This window comes from Leuciscus leuciscus, assembly GCF_965113295.1.
Source record: "Leuciscus leuciscus genome assembly, chromosome: 1".
NCBI lineage: Eukaryota > Metazoa > Chordata > Actinopteri > Cypriniformes > Leuciscidae > Leuciscus > Leuciscus leuciscus.
In genome coordinates, this window is record NC_138725.1 from 19,317,847 (window position 1) to 19,342,663 (window position 24,817).

The window sequence follows — 24,817 nt, forward strand, 5'->3', positions numbered from 1 at the left end:
CTCAGGAACTTCCAATGACACGGACGGATGGATATGTGGAAATATGCGTCCTTGAGGTCTATCGTGACAAACCAGTCCTCGGACCTGATCTGAGGCACGATCTGCCTCAATGTTAACATTTTGAACTTGAGCTGCATGACTGACTCGTTCAGAACTCGAAGATCTAAAATGGGACGCAATCCCCCGTCCTTTTTTGGAACTATGAAGTACCGGCTGTAAAACCCGGTTTCCCTGTTGGAGGGGGGTACATATTCTATGGCCCCCTTCTCTAACAGAGTGTTCACTTCCTGTTCCATAACCAGAACCTGCTCGGGGCCCACCACTGTGGGCAGGACCCCCATAAACCGAGGTGGGCGTTTCTTGAATTGTATCTGATACCCTTTTTCCACGGTCTGCAGGACCCAACGAGAAACATTTGACAGTAGCTTCCACGCTGTCAAAGATTCTACTAGAGGTACCAGCCTCTCGAGACTGGTTTCTGGATTTTGTTGCTGTTGAGTAGTCGGTTCGGCGCCCTGTAACGGCGAACCGGCAGGGAACGACCGAACAGACTGCTCTAGCACCCTCCTCGGAGGGGGCGGGCATCCCGAGGCCACTACGTTTCCGGGTGGACCTTGAGATATGTGCTCGCCGGAGACCGCTGCGCCCTGTAACACCAGAGGTGGCAGGGTTGGCAGAACGGTCCCCTGAGGGCACCGAAGAGAGACGGGCACCGTAAAATGAGGTGTTAACCGCTCTACTTCGGGGGGGACTACCCTCATTTGTCCTGGGTCCTCGGACGTCAGGACTTTTTCCCAGCAGCCTTCTTGGCGGTAATAACGGTCCGCAGATCCGTTCTACCCCTCGAAGACTGCTGGGTTTGAGCGCGCCCTCCGTGTCCCCGAGGTTTTTGTGGGGGAGCACGGGAGGAAACGCTCTGTTTTTGAGTGGCACGGTGCTCAGCGCTCTTTTTAGAGGAGTGAGGCTGCTCCCGCTCAGCAGCCTCATAGAAAGAACGGCGGGGGAGGAGTTTCTGCAATGCAGCTGCCTGTTTAGCAGCTTCTTGAGATTTAGCTACTGCACTGTTTACTGCATCGCCAAATAAACCCACAGTGGAAACCGGAGCATCTAAAAGAACATGTTTTTCTTTCTCTTTTATATCACTCAGGTTGAGCCACAGATGCCTCTCAGTGGCCACCAGGGCTGCCATAGACCGCCCGATTGATTTAGCGGTCTCCTTGGTGGCCCTGAGAGACAAATCTGTGGCTCTGCGTAGTTCAGCCACTGTATCGGGACCAATTCCCCCGCCCTCCTCTAAATCCCCCAATAATTCTGCTTGATATGCTTGCATAATGGACATCGTATGCAGACACGCTGCTGCTTGACCAGCGGCTGCATAAGATTTATGAACCAGGGATGAAGTATATTTTACTGGTTTAGAGGGAAGTGAAGGAGCTTTCAGGGAAGATGCCGTTGCTGGAGAGAGATAGCTCGCAAGCGTCTCCTCCACCTTCGGCATCTCCCCATAACCATAATCTTTATATTTCTGAATAGATGAATAATGAGATGTTTGTGGTGCATAAACTCTGTATGAAACCGGTTTTCCCCACGATCTCGACACCTCGGTGTGGAGATCGGGGAAAAACGGCAGGCTTCTTCGCTGAGGCTGAGCACGAGATGGCAGGAAGCGTTCGTCGAGCTTACTTTTCGAGCGAACGTCCTGCCTATCCTCTGGCCACTCAATAGAAAGTCTGTCAACTGCTCTAGTAATCACATCGAGCAGTTCCTCAAACGCATGAGACTGAGGTGGCGAATCCTCAGACTCAGCTTCAACACTCACAACATCCAACTCCTCAGAGCTGGACAATTGCAGTATTGGTGCCTCTATCAGGGGGGAAGAAACCGCAGCGCGTGCTTCCGCACCCTGATGAGAGGCACTGGATCTGTCAGATTGATGCTGAGATAAGGCAGAGCCCGTCTCAACATCCACTGACAGATCCATTTGCGAACCCCAGGTCTGAGATCGCCGCCGAGCCTCAGCCGCGGCGGGACCCGAGCCCTGGGGAACGTGGTCGGGATTGAACCGAGCCAAACGGGATCGGAGCGTACGCAATGGAAGCGCACAGCAATGCTCACAGTCACCACCCTCGAGTGCTGACTGGGCATGCTCCTCTCCCAAACAAACAACACAAAGAGTGTGTGTGTCACCTCCCGTTAAATAACGCGGGCAGGGATGGACACACACTCGATACTGCTGCTTGCTCGCCATAACTGAATCAATATATATATATATAGAGACAGACAACACCAAATAACAAGGACAGATTTCAACACAGAGCGCAACTGAAGACTCAGAAAGCTTTCGTTTTCTGTTTTGGGCCGGCTTTTATAGTTTCCTGGTACGTGACGTCACCCGCCTCTGACGTTCCGCCACACCATTGGACTGATTTTACATGTGCTTCAAGACGTCATCACGCAAAGCGTTCCCACAGCGTCATTTGACGCAACGGGAGTTCCCTTGAAAGGGAACCAAATTATATTTAATTTCATTTATTTTTTAACCTTTAATAATACCAGCTGACAAGGCTCTCTGTATGTTTACAGCATTATGTGAGATATAGTTTTTCTTGAGAAAAATTAACATGTAGGCTATCTACTGTAGCCTAATATTTATCCAAAGAGTAAATATTGAATCAAGATTGAAATCAAATCCCAAGAATTGAAATCGTGAAAATTGTGTAAAAGTCTGTTTAGTTACCAAATGTTTTGACAATCACAATTACACCTATTGTGATGCAAGTTTTTTTTTTTTTTTAAGTATGAAAATTTGATACCGGCACATGCCTAAAGGGACATGTGAGGTACTTAACGAGTTAGAAAAGTGAAAAGGTGCATCAGCTTCATTTTCCGTTTGTTTTTCCTCTTTTCTGGTGGATGGTCCGGCACTTCAGTGATTTTCAGGTCTACAGGAGGATTTTTATTCTTGTTCAAACTTGTATTTCAGCTTACCGAGATCCCTGCAAAGAACAACATTTACTGTCAGTAATGTTATTAAAGTGATAGTTGTGCAAACTTGTATTTCAGCTTACCGAGATCCCTGCAAAGAACAACATTTACTGTCAGTAATGTTATTAAAGTGATAGTTGTGAACTTAAAATAATTTCCTCAGCCTTGTGACTTTCCAGACCTGTTTGACTTTCTGTCTGTGGAACCCAAAGCAGATCTCAGGCATAATGCAACCGCAGTCACCATCTGCTTTCACTGCATGAAACAAGCAGAAAAAAATGTGTAAATCATTTATTAAACCATTCTTATGTGCACTCGTCTAGTTCAATTCAATGTAACAATTTATGTAAAAATGGATAAATATTCTGTTAAAGGTGCCATGTGTAAAAATTGAGGTAAAAATATCCCAAAAATGAGCTACACGCATCAAAAGAATGAGAAGAAATAAGGGCGATGATGTCATTAAAAAAAATGTCAAGTTAAAGAGCTGCGGAGATATCAACCTTAATTAGCATTAGCATTACTAGCCACGGCCCGACAGGTGTCGTAATACCAGTTTCGGCCATGGGAGGCGGTATGCGGGCAACATAAACATGCAATACACGAATAAATCGCACGGCTTGTGGGCGTACTTGAACCTGATGTCAATCGTGTGGAAAGTACAGCCCACTACTACATTTCAGTTCAGGGAAGAGAGCGGAAGGATGGCTGAAGCCCTTAGCAAGAGACCCCTTTTCCGCTGCAGGGAAAAACCGCGCTCTGAAGCACAAATAAAATCAGATAAGAAAAGGAGCCGAACCCGAGTAAACATCGGCACTGCTTTCCATCGCTGGAGACAACTGATGGACATGAAAGAAATTAGGTTCGACTCCGAACTTGCAACATTTCTTTTGGATTGGCAAGTAAGATGCTGTTAGTATTTCGCTAGAAGTTTGTTTAATATGTTTGTGTAGTTTTTTCGGGAAGTTATAACATAGAAATGTATCGAAGGCTGTTCGATAAACATGCTAATGTTAGCGATGGCTAACCGTAGCTGCGTTTGATAATTAGCTTTAACTTACCCACAGATCCGATCCGGTTTTCACCTGTTATCTACCAGAGCCCGTCTCTACCAAGCTGATGCTAAAATGTAACATTACCTAAGAAGCTTGAAATGTCTTCGATGATAATGAACCCCAAATAGATGCACGCAGGGTCCAAAACTAACACCCGCCAAGCGCCATATGCGGGTAGATTTTCTGTTTGGCGAGTAAATCTCAAAAGGCTATCTGCCACACTGGCGGGTGAACGTTCATGCCAAAATATGACATTTTAAGCGCGCAAGCGCTCTTCTGCCTCTAGCAGAGAGAGCGAGAGCGAGCCCCGGCCGCGCGCGCGCACACACTCACTATATTCAGAGCGGTCAAGTTTCCCCGTACTTTTTGACAAGCGTCCTTGACAGGGCGGCCAGAGCTTCTTTGCAGCTCAAGTCAGCGACGGTGTGTACAGTTTTAGTAACGCTCTATCTGTTGACGGCGCTGAGGAAAAAGCTCCCGCCACTGGAAGAAGCTATTGCCGCTCATTTGTGTCATCCTGTGCACCCATCAAAGCCGTGCAGAACGTCTTCAGCACTCACGGATCGCGCATACTCCGCCGCTGGCCAGGCTGCTTCTGCTTTACACACCCTGGACGCACGAAACGTAATGGAAAACAGTGCAAGGTGTAATGAGACCGAATGTTTTTTGGTGACTAATGATAACTTCGCTAGAAGTGGTATTGCTAATGAAAATCAATCTTGATATATGCAGCTAAATTAGCTTCAGGCGGGCAGCATACGAAACACTCTAAATAGATGTTGTCCCTATTTTCACTTGTATATGTGCAGCTAAGAAGGTAGGGGCGGAGCATAGAGACTATGCCGTTTCTCGTTTGTTACTCTAGAGTAGACCAATTCACTTTCTGGAGGTATACTGCCCCCATCTGGTATGGAATGTGGAGTATGACTTGATTTTTTTTTGCCAGACATGACACATGGCACCTTTAAGCTCCAAAAATGTCCCAGAAAAGATCCTAAAAATAATCAAATGAGTTCACAACTCTTGTGTTATGGATTGTGTTGTAAGTGTTCTGAAGCCATATAGTAGTCTTTTTTTTTTTTTTTTTTTCTAAAAAGACTAAACTTGAAGTTATGTATACGAGTACATAAAGAAGGGACTCCTTCTTTATGTATACAGACGTGACGTAATGATGCAGAGACGAACCGCGGCAAGCTCGTAGTTCCTGTGGAAACCTACCTCACTATTTTGCGTGTGAGGATGCTGCAGGTAGCCGATTCATTTATAGCCTTAAATACACAGTCATATAGTGTTGATAGCATTAACAATTTGAGAACAAAGTATAACAATAATAATTTACACGGTTTGACGTGATCTGAGCTAACTTTGCGTTTGTAAGATTTAAGCTAAACCTATTTTTAAAATAAAGGAAATATCTGAAACAGAGGTTATAAAATTCATAACCTCGTTAAAGAATTCAAAAGCAAGGGATTCACATGGTTTGGATACCTCATTTTTAAAATTACACAGGGACGTACTCGCTCGCCCTATTGCACATCTGATTAACCTGTCAGTTAGGCAAAGTATTTTTCCAAGTTCTTGGAAAAAAGCAGTAGTATCTCCGATTCATAAGTCTGGTGATAAAACAATGGTGTCAAATTATAGACCCATTGGTATTTTATCAGTGATATCTAAGGTGACAGAAAAATGGGTAGCAGAACAGCTGAAAAAACATCTAAATTTGGGCTACACACCTTTGCATCCAATGCAATTTGGATTTCGCACAAACCATTCTACAGAGACAGCTAACTGTTTCCTCCTTGAAAATATTAAGTCACAATTAGATGAGGGTGGTATAGTAGGTGCAGTGTTTCTGGACCTTAAAAAGCTAGAGACTAGATTACTGTAATGCTTTATTAGCCGGTTGTCCAGCATCCTCAATAAACAAGCTACAGTTAGTCCAAAATGCCGCCGCTAGAGTTCTTACTAGATCAAGAAAATTTGACCATATAACACCAATTTTATCATCACTACATTGGTTACCTATAAAGTTCCGTATTAATTACAAGGTATTGCTACTGACTTATAAAGCCCTAAACGGCTTAGCTCCAGTTTATTTAACGGATCTTCTATCGCCCTATAATCCATCGCGCTCTTTAAGATCACTAAATTCGAGGCTTTTGGTCATACCTAGGATATCCAGAACCACCAAAGGAGGGAGGGCATTTTCACATTTAGCTCCAAAACTCTGGAATAGTCTTCCTGATACTGTTCGTTGCTCAGACTCGCTCTCCCAGTTTAAAACTAGATTAAAGACGCATCTCTTCAGCCAGGCATTTATATAACATTTTTAATCTTACAGTTTAATCCGGTCTCTACTTCATAAACGCCAGAGGAGAACTGGCCCCCGACTGAGCCTGGGTTCTCCCAAGGTTTTTTTTTTTTTTCTCCATTAGGTCACCTGATGGAGTTTTTCGGTTCCTTGCCACTGTTGCCTTTGGCTTGCTCAGTTGGGGATACTTAATTTGATTAATCGATTCAACAGTGCTATTGATCAGCATTACCAAACGTGGATGTTTTACACCAGAAACAAACACTGATGTACTATTTTATTTAATACTGTGAAGCTGCTTTGATACAATCTGTATTGTGAAAAGCGCTATATAAATAAAGTTGACTTGACTTGACTTGACTCTTAGATCGACTACAAAATTATACTGGTGTTCAAGGGCAAGCATTAAGCTGGTTTAGATCGTATTTATCTGACCGCTACCATTTTGTTTATTTAAATGGAGAAAAATTTATCACAACTCCAGTAAACTATGGAGTGCCGCAGGGATCTGTCTTAGGCCCTCTATTATTCTCAATATATATGCTGCCACTTGGAAATATTATAAGGAAACATGGAATTAGTTTCCATTGTTATGCTGATGACACTCAAATATATATTTCATCACGGCCAGATGAAAACGCTAAATTATCCAAATTGACAGAGTGTGTTAAAGATATAAAAGATTGGATGACGCGCAATTTCCTTTTATTGAATCCAGACAAGACAGAGGTAATACTTATCGGTTCAAAAAACCACCCACAAAACCTCTCACAATACAACTTTAACATAGTAGGATGTCCTGTTACTTCATCCTCTACAGTAAAAGACCTGGGTGTTATACTAGACTGCAACCTGTCTTTTGAAAATCATATTTCATATGTTACAAAAACGGCCTTTTTCCACCTTAGAAACATTGCTAAGCTACGTAATATGCTATCTGAGAGAGTGACCACGGGCAGCAAAAAGAGAGCCTAGAAAGATAAATATATATTTATATACCCTTGGGGAGGGTGGAACTGAGGGAAAGGGTTAAAGAACGCTTAATTAAAGAATGGCAGAATGGATGGGAAAAGGTAATCAAGGGTAGACACTATTTTTCTATTCAACCAAAAGTTAGTAAAAAATGTTTTTGTACCTTTCCGTCCCCTACGGGACTCAGTTAAATTGTGCAGATTGAGGTTGGGGCATTGTGGGTTAAATTATTTTTTGCATATTATAGGAAAGCACATTTCTGGTCTATGTGAATGTGGGAATATGGAAACAATATGACATGTTTTTTTAGAATGCAGGAAGTATAATGTAGAAAGGAGAACTCTTTTTTTGTAAATTGGCAGAACTTGGACTTAAAGTCTTTTCTGTTACTTCTTTATTTGGACACAGTGACAAGCATAAACAGATCTCTGAAGCAGTCATCCAGTTCTTGCATGAGACAGGACTGTATTTAAGAATTTAGTTTATAAGTTGACCTGTGGAGGGCAGTAATACGCCCAGTAGAGTCTACACTGCCGGAAAGAGAAGAAGAAGAAGACCACAGGCAGCACATTGTAGATATTTATAAAGTGCATAGTTGTCGTCTGTGTCGTTATCTGTGCATGTGTGCGTTCAGAGACATGTGAGTACCCTGGTGTAAATGTTTACAAAGTTCGCTAGAATTATGCTAATGCCTAGTATTACACTATTGTGTTTATGTGTGTACTCACCTGACATTGTATAGTTATTATCAGAGTTTTTACAATGGTTGTGTAATAGAGAACAGTTTTTTGGGTTGCTGAACTGAGAGACCCAGCAGTAAAAGGCTGTTCTTTAATTTAATAAGGAGGTGTGTTATCTGGTATATTATTTGGTTATTTGATAAAGCAGCTAAAGTTACTTATTGTAGAACCTAGGGCTGTGCAATTAATTGAATTTCGATTTCGATTTTGGCTCCCAACGATTACCAAAATAGTACAATCGAGTAAAACGATTATTTTGCCATATTCTGTTTTGAAAGAACGCTCTAATTTTATCTTATGTTCTGAATGACGCGCGCACGCGCACATCCGCCCCTCCCGATGCCATACTCTCTCAGCTCGAATGTTTAAACTGATAAGACTTAAAAGAAGTGAAAATGATAAACTTTAGTTATGATGCAATGCTGGCCCGATTGTGCAACTGACAATTCCGTCATGTCCCGACTCCTGAACGCGAGAGTGTAGTTTCGACGCTTGCCTTATCCAACACATTCAGAGAGAGAGAGAGAGAGAAGACGCAGCAGCGCTGAACACTCGCGCGGTTTGTGAAATTGCGACTTGGAGAAAGTTTTAAAATGATTGATTTGATTTTATAATCTGTGTGGATTAATTTAGGCTACTCATACAATCTACATGCTAAAGTGAGTCAATGTTACTTTGCGGGGGAATTTCCCGCATTATAAGTGGTAGACCTGCGGGAATTATTAAAATACTCATTGAAGTATTATCTGTTATATTATTTATTTTAATAGTTCAAAAAGTAGGCTACAATAAATGTTAAAATTTCGATTTTTTTTTTAGCACTTTACAATAAGGTTAATTAATTAGCATTAGTTAACTACCTTAGTTAACATTAACTAATAATGAACAATACTTCTACAGCGCTTAGTTAATATTCATTTCACCATTTACTAATACGTTATTAAAATGAAAGGTTGTATTTGTTAACATTAATTAATGCACTGTGAACTAACATGAACAAACAATGAACAGCTGGATTTCTATTAACTAACATTAACAGAGACATGAATCTGATATTAATTTGAACTCATTCATTGTTTTTCAGAGATCAGTCTCAGATTAGTCTCAGTCTCAGATCAGATCAGATTTCAGATCCCTGAAAGGGCGAAGGCCCTATTGTTTTCGGTAGGATTATTGTTTATTAGGGCCCAAGCCCTGAAAGGGCGAAGGCCCTATTGTTTTCGGTAGGATTATAGTTTATTAGGGCCCAAGCCCTGAAAGGGCGCAGAGCCCTATTGTTCTTCTAAGGATTATTTATTATTATTTTTTATTAACCTTTCAGGCACTTTTGGGGCCCTTAACGTGCTCGAAAACTCTTGAAACTTTGCACACGGGTCAGAACCCACGGCCATTAGGGCCGGGCTGAAGCTGGGACACGAGCGTGGCAGGGAGGCTCGACAGCGCCCCCTGGAACAGGGTCCAAAAACTTGGTCCATAAATCAAACACGCTTGCATGTAATAATATGAAACTCGGTACACATTAGGGCTGGGCGATATGGCTGAAAACTGTATCACGATATAAGTGTTTCATATCGGTCGATATCGATAATTATTGAATTTTTTTATAACATATTTAAAATAAGGACCAGTCCAGGAGACAAATATATTACATTTAAAGATTTTTTATTTTAAACTTAACCTACCTCTGATTATAATCCCATCAGTTAAAAAGGCAGAAATGTCAACACGACCATGGAAAACTCAAAAGTCTAAAATCACAATGAACACTTAACAATTATCTCTTAACATTAAGGTGCAAAATTAAAGAATACGTAAGAAATGCTTTATAAAGGGGTGGGCGATATGGCAAAAATATAATATTACGATTTCTTTCTATAAATTATATAAATCTATTTCTTTCTATTTTCTATAAATTATACATTGATACTTATTAAAGCTATTAATAAAGTTATTAGTCAAGAGCAGTGAGTGATTTTCTCTTTACATTTTGTTGTTTTATTAACATTAAAGGGATAGTTCTCCTAAAAATTCTAATTTTCATAATTTACTCTCTCACGTTGTTTTAAACTCGAATAAGTTTCTTTCTTCTGTTGAAAATAAAAGTTATTTGGAAGAATGTGGGTAACCAAACAGTTGATGTACCCCAGTGACTTCCATAGTATATTTTTCCTCCTATGGAAGTCAATGGGGACCAGCTACTGTTTGGATACCCACATTCTTCAAAATATTAATTTTAGAAAATATTAGAAGGCAATTAATACAGGTTTGGAACAACATTAGAGTGCGTAAATAATGAGAGAATTTTTATTTTTGGGTGAACTATCCCTTTAAGGACAAGCGGCAGCGTGTTTACTATTACTACTGTCTCTTTAAGAGCTGCGCGCGACGCGTCTATTATACACGCATTTGACAAGCAGATTTTCTCTCAATTTTCTCAAGTTTGCTTTCACTTTAGACATATCCGACTAGTTTATGTAAACCTTGTGTGTATAACAGTATTAGCAAAATAAGACTCGAAAGATAACTTAGTATTCAGGCGCTGGTAGACAGGCTTTTAGTGCATGTGAGCTTCACATGTATGCGCTGAGAAACTAGCTAGAACAGCGCATAAGCACGCGAATAACAGAAAAACTGACGACGGTCTTGCATAATCTGCAGACGACATTGGTCTGACTACGGTCAGACTTTAAGTCAGGCGAGCTGACTTTTTCTGTTTTATCTAGTTACTAGAGAGTGAGTGCCTTTGTTCATGCAATCAAACTTGCTTTGCTGGTTTCTTCCAACGAAAAAAAAAAAATAATAATTATCGAACGTTTTATCGAACGCATTTTTTATTGATATTGATTACGTGTCTATCGCGATACATATCGTTATCGTTTTATCGCCCAGCCCTAGTACACATATAGATCTCATTGGGCCAAACAACTTTCGTACTTTTACTTTTTACTCCAGCCCAACAGGAAGTCGGCTATTATGGGTTGTTTGGAAACGCATGCTGTGGAATTTAATGTACTCCTCCTAGGGAATTCATCCATTCGCCTCCAAACTCAGTCAGCATGAAGTCAAGACATTGAGATTTTTGATATCTCGAACGGTTTGGCTGTGGCGAGGACACGAATTTATGGCGAATAATGGAAACAGGAAGTGTGTTATAACTTCTGCATACATTAACTGATCTTGATTAAACTTCAGCAGTGTGTTTGTTGTAAGAGGCCGATCACATGGATGTGACTATTGTGAGTCAAAGTTATAGCGCCGATACGATATGACTACGGGTTTGGTGAAAACCAAGCATTTCTCAGAAAAATAAAAAGATCATAATACAAAAAAATGTGGAAAGTATAGTTAGACAAATGTTTGGAGCGTAAAAAAAAAAAAAAAAGACGAGCAAGCAAGCCGAGCCAACAGCGAGTAAAACATGTTTGATCAATTTAGCCTCTCAAATCAACGCTAATACTTTACTATTTTTAATAACAACGCTAATACTTAAAATCCATAGATATAAAACACTTCAAGCATATCACACAGACAGTTTAATGTTTATTTATTAAACCACAGTGAGTACATTTTTTTGAAATACTGAGGCAGGCTCAGGCTGCTCGCAACAGCGCTTGCAAAGGAAATGAGCAATAGTCAATCTATACAAATTAAATTAAATAAATCAAAAACAAACTTGCAGGTTATCTTACCTCAAATGCACCACAGAACATGGCCATTCTTTTTTCCAGTAGGCTAGTTTCCAACAGTTAAATGAAAATAAAGTCCAATCAAACGAAAAACCAAAAACACCAGTAGGCTTCCAACAGTTAAACGAAAATAAAGTCCAATCAAACAAAATGTTAGAACAGTCTCTTACAGAGCATCTAGGAGAAAAAGAATAGCATCCACAGTGGAAGATTTTAACCCAGTCCTCTCTTCTATCACTCGCGATTTTTCTCTTAATATTCTCCATTATTTGCACGAGGTGAATCGTTGGTTCCGCTGACGGGAAACCACCTGTGTGTGTGCGTGCGTGCGACTGTCATGTCAGTCAGTGTAATTATAAGATTATGAAAGTTATGAGGTTATTAAATGTCTTTCTATGTTTGTTTTTCTATCGTCAACGTCTCATATTTTTTTTAATTAATGTCTAAAAATATAAAAAGAAAGATAACTCAAAAAAGGCCCGAGGCCCGGCCCGCATGTGAACTATGATGTGAAAATTGGCCCGAGGCCCGGCCCTAGAGGCGTAAAAAAGTCGGGGCCCGTCGGGCTCGGGCTGAAATGCAGGGCTTTAACTCTTCCTATTCTCCGTGGGAGCGCAACAAGACCACGCCCCCTTTTTTTGTGTATTCCTGTAGGCAGAGGTTAGTCAAAAAAACTGTTTTAGTGACATCATTAAAGCAGGAAGTAGAGGGATGTAGTCCAAACTGACCGTTCGCTGTAGTCTTTGAAAGGAGACTTCTGTTAAATAAAATATCTCGCTTGGCATTGAACTTTATAATTTTACAGGTATTATTTATACTCTAACAGCAACATTACACACTAACTATAGTTTGAAACATGAAATAATGAAGAGCAGGACCTTTAACTGTTTTTCTTACCATTATTCATATTAGGAAGAATTTAAATTAGCCTAGTTATATTCTTTTTTTTATTTCTAGATACCTGTATTTTAATGAAGAAGCAGAATAATGTTAGAATAAGCAATACAAATAATGAATTAGTTGTTATTTCTCACAGGGTTATTCACTTGAGCTTGTGTTTCTGGTGTCCCATTTTCACATGCTTTTATTATTATTATTAAACCTTTATTTTTACAGGCAAGAACAAGTTCTTATTTACAATGGCGGCCTGACAAGTGGAATAACCACTTAGGGAAAGGGAAGGAGGGCTAAAATAAATACATTAAATACATACAAGATACAGTTTAAAACACAACACAGTACAGACAACAGACACTTATAACCAGCTAAGTGTATAGGTACATACTTATTATTTTTTTTATCATCCATTATCACTTCTATGTAGAGAAGCAGCTGCATATATCCGTGAACAAGGATGATATAATAGTTTTGAATGATGCAATTGAAATGAATGTCTCCAGTTTGATAATATTTTGGAGCGTGTTCCAATCGCGAGCGGCAGCAGATTGAAAAGATGCTAGACCAAAGGCAGAGTTGGTTTTGGGAACGCTTAATTGAAGATGAATTGAGGATCGAGTATTATAAGTGACAGTCTTTGGCTGCAGCAGGTATGAATGGAAGTCAGTGGAAGGAAAAGTCTACTGTGATCAGCCATTAATAATTCAAAACGTTTTTAGTAAAATAAATATCAATCTCAAAGTTGGTGTCAAAATATGGCAACAATGGGATTTTTCCCTGGATTCAGATTCGATAATGTTTTAAAAATAATAATTGGAAGATAAATTTACCTCATTCAAGGAAAGTTTCAAGGACATATAGCCTAATCAATTTATAAAAATGCATTCTGCAAATGATCATAATATTTTAGAAGTGCCATTTATTTGTTGCATAGAAGTGTCATTTAGTATAAAAACAAACTCAGTAACTGATATATTTTAGATTTTGGGCAGATCAGTGAAGCTCCTCCCACACCAATTGCATCATCAACGAAGCTCCTCCCACACCAGTCACATGGTCAGTGAAGCTCCTCCCACATCAATTCTCCATTAAATACTGTAAATTCCCATCAGCTACAAGTGAAGACGAGCATCAGATCATCAGGAAGAGCTGAAATCTGCAAAGACTGAGTTTATTAAAGAGGACAGTGAGAACATGAGTGATCCAGAACCCTGCAGAATGAAACACACTGAAGATCCTGAAGAACAAAGAGGTTGGTGTTTATTCTTCATTCATTCATGATGCTGAAGAACATTCATGTTAGAAACATTCAAGCACTTCATCACTTTTAGATAAACAGTTAAACTATGAAATGGTACAGAATGTTCTGGGTTTTTCTTCAACAAATGTTCAGTAAAGGGAGGTTTGAGACATTTTTATATTGATTATCAACATCAGATCAAGCTAATACTATTTTTTTACTGATAAATAATCAATTTATAAAAAGGCATCAAATTATCATAATATTTTATAACAGTTGTCTACTTTCTACTATTACTTTAGGGCTTACTTTCATGTCCTTTCAATTTATATTTCTTTCAATTAATTATTTTGATGTACTGAAAATTGTATTTAATACATTTTTCTTTCATGCCAGACCTGATGGAAGTGAAGGAGGAGAGTGAAGAACTGAGTGAAGTGAAGGAGGAGAGAGAAGAACTGAGTGAAGTGAAGGAGGAGAGTGAAGAACTGAGTGAAGTGAAGGAGGAGAGAGAAGAACTGAGTGAAGTGAAGGAGGAGCGTGAAGAACTGAGTGAAGTGGAGGAGGAGAGAGAAGAACTGAGTGAAGTGGAGGAGGAGAGTGAAGAACTGAGTGAAGTGGAGGAGGAACATCATGTCAAACCTGGAGAAAAACCTTTGAGCCGCTCAAAGACTAAAAATACATTTTTAAAGAAAACAAGAGCCAAGAAATCTTTCACCTGCACTCAGTGTGGAAAGAGTTTCACACGCAAAGATGGTCTTGAGCTTCACATGAGAATTCACACTGGAGAGAAGCCGTTCACATGTGATCAATGCGGGAAGAGTTTCACGCAATCATCAAGCCTTGATGTTCACATGAGGATCCACACCGGAGAGAAGCCTTTTAAGTGTGATAAATGTGGGAAAGATTTCAGTCAATCTTCAAACCTTAAAGAACACATGAGGATCCACACCGGAGTTAAGCCGTTTACATGTGATCAATGCGGCAAAACATTTTTCTGGGCATCAAACCTAAAGAAACACCTGACAGTTCATACAAAGGAGAAGCCACATTCATGTTCTGTGTGTGGAAAGAGTTTTTCACGGCTGCAAACTTTACATGCACATGAGAAAATCCACACTGGTGTGAGAGAGTACATGTGCTTTGAGTGTGAGAAGACTTTTACTAGAGTGGACAATTTAAAACTGCACCAGAGAATTCACACTGGAGAAAAACCTTACAAGTGTTCACACTGTGACAAGAGATTCAATCAATCATCATCTCTGAGATCACATGAAATCTTGATCCACACTGGAGAGAAGCCGCACAGGTGTGATCAGTGTGGACAGAGTTTTGCTTTTATAAGTGCCCTGAAGCGTCACATGATGATCCACACCAGAGAGAAGCTGTTTACATGTGATCAATGCGGCAAAACATTTATCTGGGCATCAAAGCTGAAGTCACACCTGAGAGTTCATATGACGGAGAAGCCGCATTCATGTTCTGTGTGTGGAAAGAGTTTTTCACAGCTACAAAATTTACATAGACATGAGAAAATTCACACTGGTGTGAGAGAGTACATGTGCTTTGAGTGTGAGAAGACTTTTACTACAGCGGACAGTTTAAAACTGCACCAGAGAATTCACACTGGAGAAAAACCTTACAAGTGTTCACACTGTGATAAGAGATTCAGTCGAACATCACATCTGAAATCACATGAAATCTTGATCCACACTGGAGAGAAGCCGCACAGGTGTGATCAGTGTGGACAGAGTTTTGCTTTTATAAGTGCTCTGAAGCGACACATGATGATCCACACTGGATTGAAGCCGTTCTCGTGTGATCAATGCAGCAAAACATTTATCTGTGCATCAGAGCTGAAGTCACACCTGAGAGTTCATACGAAAGAGAAGCCACACTCATGTTCTGTGTGTGGGAAGAGTTTTTCACTGCAGTGTAATTTACGTAGACATGAGAAAACTCACACTGGTGTGAGAGAGTACATGTGCTTTGAGTGCGAGAAGACTTTTACTACAGTGAACAGTTTAAAACTGCACCAGAGAATTCACACTGGAGAAAAACCTTACAAGTGTTCACAGTAGCCGCGTTTCCATTACCCTTCAAATTGCGCAAATTGAAATTGCGAATTGTAAATACGCCCAATGGAAACACGTCAATTTCGCAAAAACTCCCAGTTATCGCAAAAAAGTTTTTACGCTCGCTTGAGGTGGTTTTTCAGGCAATTCGAAAAAGAAATATTTTGCAAAACTGCAATGGAAACAGTTTTTGCGCATTTACAGGTCACCTGACTTGGAAGGCGCGGTGTGTTTGGACAGAATACGAGATGGACTTCTTGATCCAGAAATACTGGATCCTAAACCTAAACTGATTCTAAACCTCAAAGAAATGCCACAATAGAGACCTCGGAGCATGAGTGAGAAAAACCCAGAAACACCTCATATGTGCTGCTCACAGACACAGTATAACTTTCCTTGACATTAATGCTTGGATAACACGCCTGTTTCCTTCCATTAATAATGTAACGACAATGACTATGACGTACGGTCACATGCTGTTCAAATTAGTGAATCCTGGTCTCCAAACACATCCTTCGTTGTCTCCTTAGACAACGGGTCTGTCCATGGCGCCTTTAAATCTGCTCGGACTGTCAAAAGTGCAACCTTGTTGCTCCCCAGAGGGACATTTGAGTCACAAAGGAAACCCTGTTTTTGAGAATCCCCTCTAAAACCCCCCAGCTCAGCATGGACCCCTAGTGACTTTATAGTCGCGTGACAAGCCTCAAAGACATTCCAGAGCACACACACACACACACACACAAAACATCCTTTAAGTGCAACTTCATATAGAAATATGGCTCTTGAATGTATACCTTCCGATATATGTATGTGCTTGTATTTGCTAGAGTATAGTTTTGAATTCTAAATGTTCACTGAAAGAAGGTTCCTCAATAGTGTCTTGTAAACCGACCTCGACATGGTCATAAACTTTATGACCCCAAAGCTGCAGCTCATCCAGTTCCTCTGCAAGCCAACATTCCAACACCTTAACACACATGGAACTTTTCATGGAACATTTCAGAGAAAACTCTTCAAATGTTTGATACGTATTCCTGTGTTTCGCAAGTGTTGTCACTGGCCATAATGGAAACACTGACAATTTTATTGTGTGTTTAATCCAACGTAAGTTGTGTGTAATTATGCATATAAATGTAACATTATGTTTCCTCGACCTTTACCTGTCATAATTGGTACCTGTCTGACCGTCCGGTTTTAATTCAACCAGTCACACATAGATTACAGTAAAATGTATTGTTCTGTGTGTACAAGCTTAAGAGGAAATATGAATTCTTTCCCTCATAAGACGGTCAACGGAGGCGGGTTTTCTTTACACAAATAAACTCTTTCCCGCTTCAGAAAAGACGATCTGATTGGCTGTTGTCCCAACAGGAGGGCGTAAACAGAGGTCTGTTAAAAGGCAGAAAGGCTTCCTTTGCAACAAAGATTTGCAGCCTCTCCCATCCCGGGAGATGAATCTGAACTTTCTCGGTAACGTTACATTCAGTGAGCCTTTTTAAACTTCCCGCAGCACCGGATGACGCAGCAGAAACAGGATACCGTCCGCGCTGTCCTGCCTCAGCCTCAGCCTCACCCGAAAGAGCACAGAAACTCGCAAGTATATTATCTGATAAAAGCTGTTCCAGGTGTCTCGTAACTGAGGTTTCTGTATGTAATAATTACTAGCTTTTCCCTTCTCTCTATTTCTTTCTTTCTTTCATTTCATTTTATTCTGATCACGTATGTTATTGTTTGGTTAAATGTTTGTTTGTGTTTATTGTTTGCATTTTTACGTATGTTTATATTTGTAGCCCATATAATCTCTAGTCTTACATTTATTAAAATTCATTAATACTTTTCACTGTCTCTGTGTTTGAAAACCCACCTTATAAGTCAATGAAACTAAAAAGATCCAATTATAAGCTACAGAGCTCGATATATAGACTACATAGAGTAGTTCTTAATTCATAAACTCAGAAAGTTTGATGTTCGTGGCCAGAAGATAAAACTTTCCTGGAGTTTGTATTTTTTTGTGGATCTTACATTTATTCGCTGGACGAATGACTGATGACCAGACCAGTTACAGAACAAGGTAATCTCGATAATTGATAAAATAAATATACATGCGACTTATGAATTATGACCATGAGTTATGATTATTAATATTTCCAAAATTCCCTATATCCTTCAGCTAATTCACATTTACCCAGAGTCGTATTTGTTACAATATTAATGTCTAGTGCGGTACGTGGCTGTGATATATATATATATATATATATATATATATATATATATATATATATATATATATATATATATATATATATATATATATATAAACTTACCAACGTCCGTTGCCATGATTTTTGGAATGACTTATCGCGAGAGGAAAAAATGACATTTTAGTCGCATAACATCGCTTAATGGAAACGCCATCATTTCGCAATAGTTTTTTTATCGATATGTAGAAAAAATCGCAAAAGTCTTGCGCGAATCTTTAATGGAAACACGGCTACTGTGACAAGAGATTCAGTCAGTTAACAAATCTGAAAACACATGAGAGGATCCACACTGGAGAGAAACCACACACGTGTGATCAGTGTGGAAAGACCCATATGAAAAAAACCTGCATGGTTCATAAACAGCAACCATACATCTTCCTTACTTAAATCGGCCAGAATTACCTTCTGTGTTTCATGTAAGGCCAATATATGTCCTATACAAAATCAGACCGATTATGGTCCATTTCATACTAAATAGCACACATACAACTTGTAGGGGATGTTTGCATTGTATATGAATACTGTTAAAAGTCTTATATGAGTTTTACATGATAAAAGTATATGCAAATGTGTATGGTATTAGGATAAATATATAAAACTCATATAAAATTCATATATAAATCATTTAAAGTTCTTATATTGAATCATGTGCTAGTCAAATTAAAGTCATATAGAATTTATACACATTTTTTGTCATTTGTTTATGTGTTTCATACAGATTTCATGTTTTGATGACCAACATCTGATTCACTTATATGCAGTTAGCAGATTTGTAAATTGTACAGTGCAGAAGCCGGTTTGAGGATTACTGTCAGAGTATCACTGACCTTTATGAAGACTGTTCATTTTCCCACAGGATTTGAAAGAGCAGTTATAAAGCAATGACTTTGTAAGACCGTGTATTTACATTAATTGTGAACTGTCTGGGCCTGTTGTTTGTGAACAAATCATAACATATTATTGCAAATGAACAAAGTTGAGTCAAATATGTTTCTAGAACAGTGATTAAAATGTTGAAAATTGACTGTAATATGTTTTTGTATATGTGGCATGAACTCTGGTGGTGATGCACTCTAAAAACTATGATTTAACATTTTTTATAAACATTTTTAAGCAGTGAAATCAATTACATGCACTGTATATCAACTGAGTAAATGTAAGTAAAACCAATTAAATGATCTGAGTAACTGCATTTGATACATTAACAAATAAAAACAAACGGTGTACATTAACTGTGTTTATATGCCAGTAATATTAACTTTATTTCCTCTAAACCTTTGTAAAAATATTCCATACAACCACCAGTATAACTATGTTACATGACATTGGCCTTTATTGTCTTTGAGTAACGTTAGCCTAACGAAAGCATATTTTGCAGCGATTTTTGTGTGAGCAAATCAGTGAACACCCCTGACCACTCGGTGAGTTTCACGTCTTTGTAAACAAAAGTTTAATGTGTTTTAGGAAGGAATGTTCCAGTGCACCTAGACAACCATTGTGGGGGTGGGGGGGAAAGCGAAATAAACCTAAAATTCTCAGGACAGGAGCATGTGTCCAAATTTTAATCTTAACTGTTCTATTTCATCAGATACGATCTGTAAACAGGGCTTTAAGTGTAAAATACAGAACTTGTCCTTTAAGAGAAAACTCCTAGCTGAAATCTTTTAGTGCGATTTAGGAGTACTCCTAGTGGTAAGATAAAATGCTTTGGGAATACGGCCCCTGGGGCTTATACCATGAAGCCGGTTTAGGTGGCTAGCCAGCTATGTTCCAGTTTAGTTACTGCCAACCCTGGGTTTTAGGTACTATGAAAGTAGCTCGGCTTTAATCGGTGTTCGTCGCCATGGTATCTTACGTTGCACGGCTAACCTGCTCCGAGGCAGGTTATGTTCTGGATTCCAGGGCCCGTATCCATAAAGAATTTTTGTGCAAAAAGTGGCTCCTAGCGGACAAATTCTAAGAAAATTCTCAGAGTCATGACATTTTCTTAGAATTTCCCCTAAAAGTGACACGAAAATCCCAGTTAATATAAAAGCTATTCCTCAAGATTATACGTATTCTCCACTCTCCAATGTCCAATGAAGAGCCTGCTAATGCTGGAAGAGCCTGCTAATGCTGGAAGGGCCTCCTACTGCTAGTGAAGAGCCTGCTAATGCTGTGAGTTATACGTATTCTCCACTCTCTGCCTGAGGCTAGTGAAGAGCCTGCTAATGCTGGAAGAGCCTGCTAATGCTGGAAGGGCCTGCTAATGCTAGTGAAGAGCCTGCTAATGCTTGAAGAGCCTGCTAATGCTGAAAGGGCCTGCTAATGCTAGTGAAGAGCCTGCTAATGCTGTGAGTCACGCGGGCGGAGGGGTGGGCGGCCCGCTGGCGCTCCACCCCGACCTGTGACACCTTCATAAATAGACCAGCCAGCAATCACAGACATTGATAAAAGCTGAGCCGTGTTACCCTCGTTAAGACCACACTGAGTTGTAACGTTGCAATTAATTAATTCTACTTCATTAAGGACAGCCCCTTGAGATAGGCCATCTTGTTTTCAATGGGGTCCATATGGGAGTGAAAGTACAAAATATGCCAGCTAGGATATTAATATGAGCAAATAAGACACAAATCATTATTTGAACAGGGTGTAATGAGCTTAAGTTTTCACATATTTTAGATTCTAATGTTAGGCTATAACCCCTACAGCTTACTATTCATTTTCCAGATATTTTCTTGAATGTGAAATATTATTTACAATTACAGTCTGCATAAGATTAGAGTGTATAATTATGTTTATTGATTTGAGGGTACATCTTTTGCTCATTTTCACCAAAAGTTCATTTTCATCAAACTTGTAGGATCAACCAATCACGGCTTTTGAAATGATGACTCATGCCTAGCAACGGGGTCAATCACACCTCCTCACTAAGATAGGATTTTCCATTCTTTCCTTGCTCAGAGTTCACTGAAAATGTTCTGGAATCACTTCTAAGCTAAAACTCCTGGCAAGGAATTTTTAGGTTAAGTTAGGAGCTCTCTGAGAGGATTCTCAGAATCTTTAGGGATACGGGCCCTGATCTCAAACTGAAGTTTGACCAATCAGCTGAGAGCAAAGAAACATATAGGTGACGTAACTTATTCCCAGTGTCTGTTGCAATGACTTCTCCTTTTCTTCCAAATCCGGTGGACATCTCAGCGCAAATTGTTTGATGAGCACTTCGTGGAGAAAGAGTTTTTAGCCAGACAAAATCCCCTTGCCTTAACTGATAGTTACTTGTATGAAAGATACAGATTTTCCGCGGAAGGAATGTCTTATCTTTGCGAACTTCTTGAGCCGCACATAAAGAATTTAACATGTCGAATTCATGCACTTACTGTACCGCAAATGGTATTGCTTTGCCTTTTTTAGCGCAATTTTCCACCGGACAAAATTGCGATTGTTAACTCATGATTTCTGTTCTGTCTGTGCGCACCAATCCTGCACTTCTATCTACTCCTCAACCAGACCACCTAGAGACTTCGGGTTTTCGGCATTATGTTAAGGAAGGTCTAATCTCGGGAACGCACAAAAAAAATCCAGGAAAAGATTTACTATCTCTTAGTGTTGTGATCCCTTGACGTCAGAAAATTGCGCTAAAACACTCACTGAGTTTTTATTACTTGTTTTTTTGCAAGTGGTACATACTTGCACGGTGGGTGACGCACAGAAGCTAGGGGAAAACACGGGTTGTCGAACCATTCGCAAGGTGGTCCTTGCTCTGCAGGAGAATAGTTTCATTAATAGTGTTCCCTGGACATTTATCGACCATGTCCATAAAAGAGGGCTTTTATAAAATTGCCGGTAAGATATATTGATAGGGTGACATCACATGAACACATTTTTTTTCAAAAAGCAAATTTCACAAATGTACAATATAATACATGTTAAGAATTATTTTAAATCTTTATTATTCTGTTAATCTTATGATAGGATTCCCAAGTCATTGCAACATGTATGCAGTCTATTGCTCCAATCTCCACTGCTCTAGGAGAACATGAGGAAGATTATGTTAATAGGAAATCCTATCACAGCCATAATGTTCAGGTAGAGATGATGTGAATATGTGAGATGATTATTTTCTGTGAGATGAGTCTTTAAATTAATAGTAACATTAAAAGATATAACAATGATCTACTAAACATTTCATCTGCAGACGACTTGTGGTCATGAACGTATGATCACAAGTTTGGATGCCGAATGGCCTGGCTCCAGTGCTTGTCTCACAAATTTTCTGTGAGTCTGTGTTGTGTCAGCGCTTTGAGGAAAGCAAGTTAAATTTGGTACAATACAAAACACTGTTAATTTGAACTGAGATAGAAAAACCTACACAATAACACCCTATCATGACCCTCAGACAGGGCCACAGCACCGCTTCAGTGTGGCCCTCAGTAAAACCAGAGTGAAGATAGAGATGACCTTTGGCATCCTAAAGGCACATTTCAACTGTGTTCGGCGCTTGAGTCACCAGAGCGGGCATCACAGATAGTGGCTGCATGTGCCATTCTGCACAATATAGCCACCAGTAGAAAGGAGCGAGAAACGCCACAAAACCAGCTTCTCCCCGATGAAACTGACCCGATCACACTTGACCACTCAGCTGATGCAGATGTAGATGCAATCACCATACAATATTACACTTAATAAAAGCACATTGAAACTGCAGATAGGTCTCAAACTGTTTTATTGGTTTTGTGGGATGGGAGGGAGAAAGAGAGCAAGGGAAAGTTGCATTAATAAATATTCATACTAAAGTGTTACTTGGTTAAATAAGTTCACATACTGATGTCACAGGTCGGGGTGGAGCGCCAGCGGGCCGCCCACCCCTTCGCCCGCGTACCGCCCCTGAGGAGCTGACCGTGGACACAGGAGACAGACACAGAATTAAAAATAAATGTTCTTTATTAAATAAATAAAAAAATTGCTTAAGAAGTCTCTTCAGCGTTCTCTTCGTGTATCTCAGCACTTTTAGACAGAGGGAGGAATGAACATAATTCACAGCTTCCGCGTTCTCTTCTTCAGCGTTCTCTTCGCGTGTCTCAGCACCTTCAGACAGAGAGAGGAATGAACATAATTCACAGCTTCCGCGTTCTCTTCTTCGGCGTTCTCTTCGCGTGTCTCAGCACCTTCAGACAGAGAGAGGAATGAACATAATTCACAGCTTCCGCGTTCTCTTCTTCGGCGTTCTCTTCGCGTGTCTCAGCACCTTCAGACAGAGAGAGGAATAGAATAGAATGAGGCATTTATATAGCGCTTTCATATGTACTACTGTACACCCAAAGCACTTTACAATCATATCAGGGGTCTCTCCTCAACCACCACCAGTGTGCAGCATCCACTTGGATGATGCGACGGCAGCCACAGAACAACGGCGCCAGTGCGCTCACCACACACCAGCTATAGGTGGAGAGAGGAGAGAGAGTGATAGAGCCAATTCAATGTAAGGGGATTATTAGGAGGCCATGATTGGTAAGGGCCAATGGTGGAATGTGGCCAGGACACCGGGGTTACACCCCTACTCTTTACGAGAAATGCCATGGGATTTTTAATGACCACAGAGTCAGGACCTCGGTTTTACGTCTCATCCGAAGGACGGTGCTCTTTGACAGTATAGTGTCCCCGTCACTACACTGGGGCGTTAGGACCCACACAGACCACAGGGTGAGCACCCCCTGCTGGCCTCACTAACACCTCTTCCAGCAGCAACCTGGTTTTCCTCAGGAGGTCTCCCATCCAGGTACTAACCAGGCTCAGCCCTGCTTAGCTTCAGTGGGCATGAACATAATTCACAGCTTCCGCGTTCTCTTCTTCAGCGTTCTCTTCGCGTGTCTCAGCACCTTCAGACAGAGAGAGGAATGAACATAATTCACAGCTTCCGCGTTCTCTTCTTCAGCGAGCTCTTCGCGTATCTCAGCACAGCATTAGCCGGCTCTTCACTGGACTCAGGCAGAGAGAGGAATAGATACATGTAACTCACAGCATTAGCAGGCTCTTCACTAGCCTCAGACAGAGGGTGGAGAATACGTATAACTCACAGCATTAGCCGGCTCTTCACTGGACTCAGACAGAGAGTGGAATAGATACGTGTAACTCACAGCATTAGCAGGCTCTTCCAGCATTAGCAGGCTCTTCCAGCATTAGCAGGCTCTTCCAGCATTAGCAGGCTCTTCACTAGCCTCAGACAGAGAGTGGAATAGATACATGTAACTCACAGCATTAGCAGGCTCTTCCAGCATTAGCAGGCTCTTCCAGCATTAGCAGGCTCTTCCAGCATTAGCAGGCTCTTCCAGCATTAGCAGGCTCTTCCAGCATTAGCTGGCTCTTCACTAGCCTCAGACAGAGAGTGGAGGATAATGGTATTTCCCCAATGCAGCTGTAACTTCACAAGGCTCAGATAAAGGAGAGGTTAATGAACAGCTGTGACTGCGAGTGAACAGCAGAAACAATTCCCACACTCACATATCCACCACACACTGCAAGGTTCCACTCGTGCTCATTTCCATAATAAAACTGCAATTCAACAGACTCACGGTGCAACCAAGGCTTCCGCCCGCAATCCAGCCGAAGTTTTCTG

At 40.4% G+C, this 24,817-nt stretch overlaps 3 protein-coding genes across 3 annotated transcripts in view; 2 read left to right on the forward strand and 1 right to left on the reverse strand.

The window, feature by feature from the left end:
- The window catches only part of LOC309509052 (uncharacterized protein), a gene marked incomplete at its 3' end in the record, with an annotated part of 274,663 nt that overhangs the window by 133,638 nt on the left and 116,208 nt on the right, over positions 1-24,817 (forward strand). Inside the window, exon 2 of the mRNA XM_082183567.1 lies at positions 8,171-13,898. Coding sequence (XP_082039693.1) covers positions 13,841-13,898 — 58 coding nt within the window. The 5' untranslated portion in view covers positions 8,171-13,840. The remainder of the gene's footprint in view (positions 1-8,170; positions 13,899-24,817) is intronic.
- The window catches only part of LOC309500942 (uncharacterized protein), a 240,287-nt gene that overhangs the window by 36,809 nt on the left and 178,661 nt on the right, over positions 1-24,817 (reverse strand). The gene's annotated exons all lie outside the window — the stretch shown is intronic.
- LOC309499552 (uncharacterized protein) lies at positions 7,921-19,246 on the forward strand. The gene is made up of 2 exons (XM_082170853.1): positions 7,921-7,963; positions 14,283-19,246. Exon 2 carries the CDS (start codon positions 14,288-14,290, stop codon positions 15,965-15,967), a length of 1,680 nt encoding a protein of 559 aa, XP_082026979.1. The 5' UTR covers positions 7,921-7,963; positions 14,283-14,287; the 3' UTR covers positions 15,968-19,246.

Coding starts and splice junctions, on each gene's coding strand:
- LOC309499552 (XM_082170853.1), top strand. CDS start 14,288: ATGGAAGTGAAGGAGGAGAGTGAAGAACTGAGTGAAGTGAAGGAGGAG.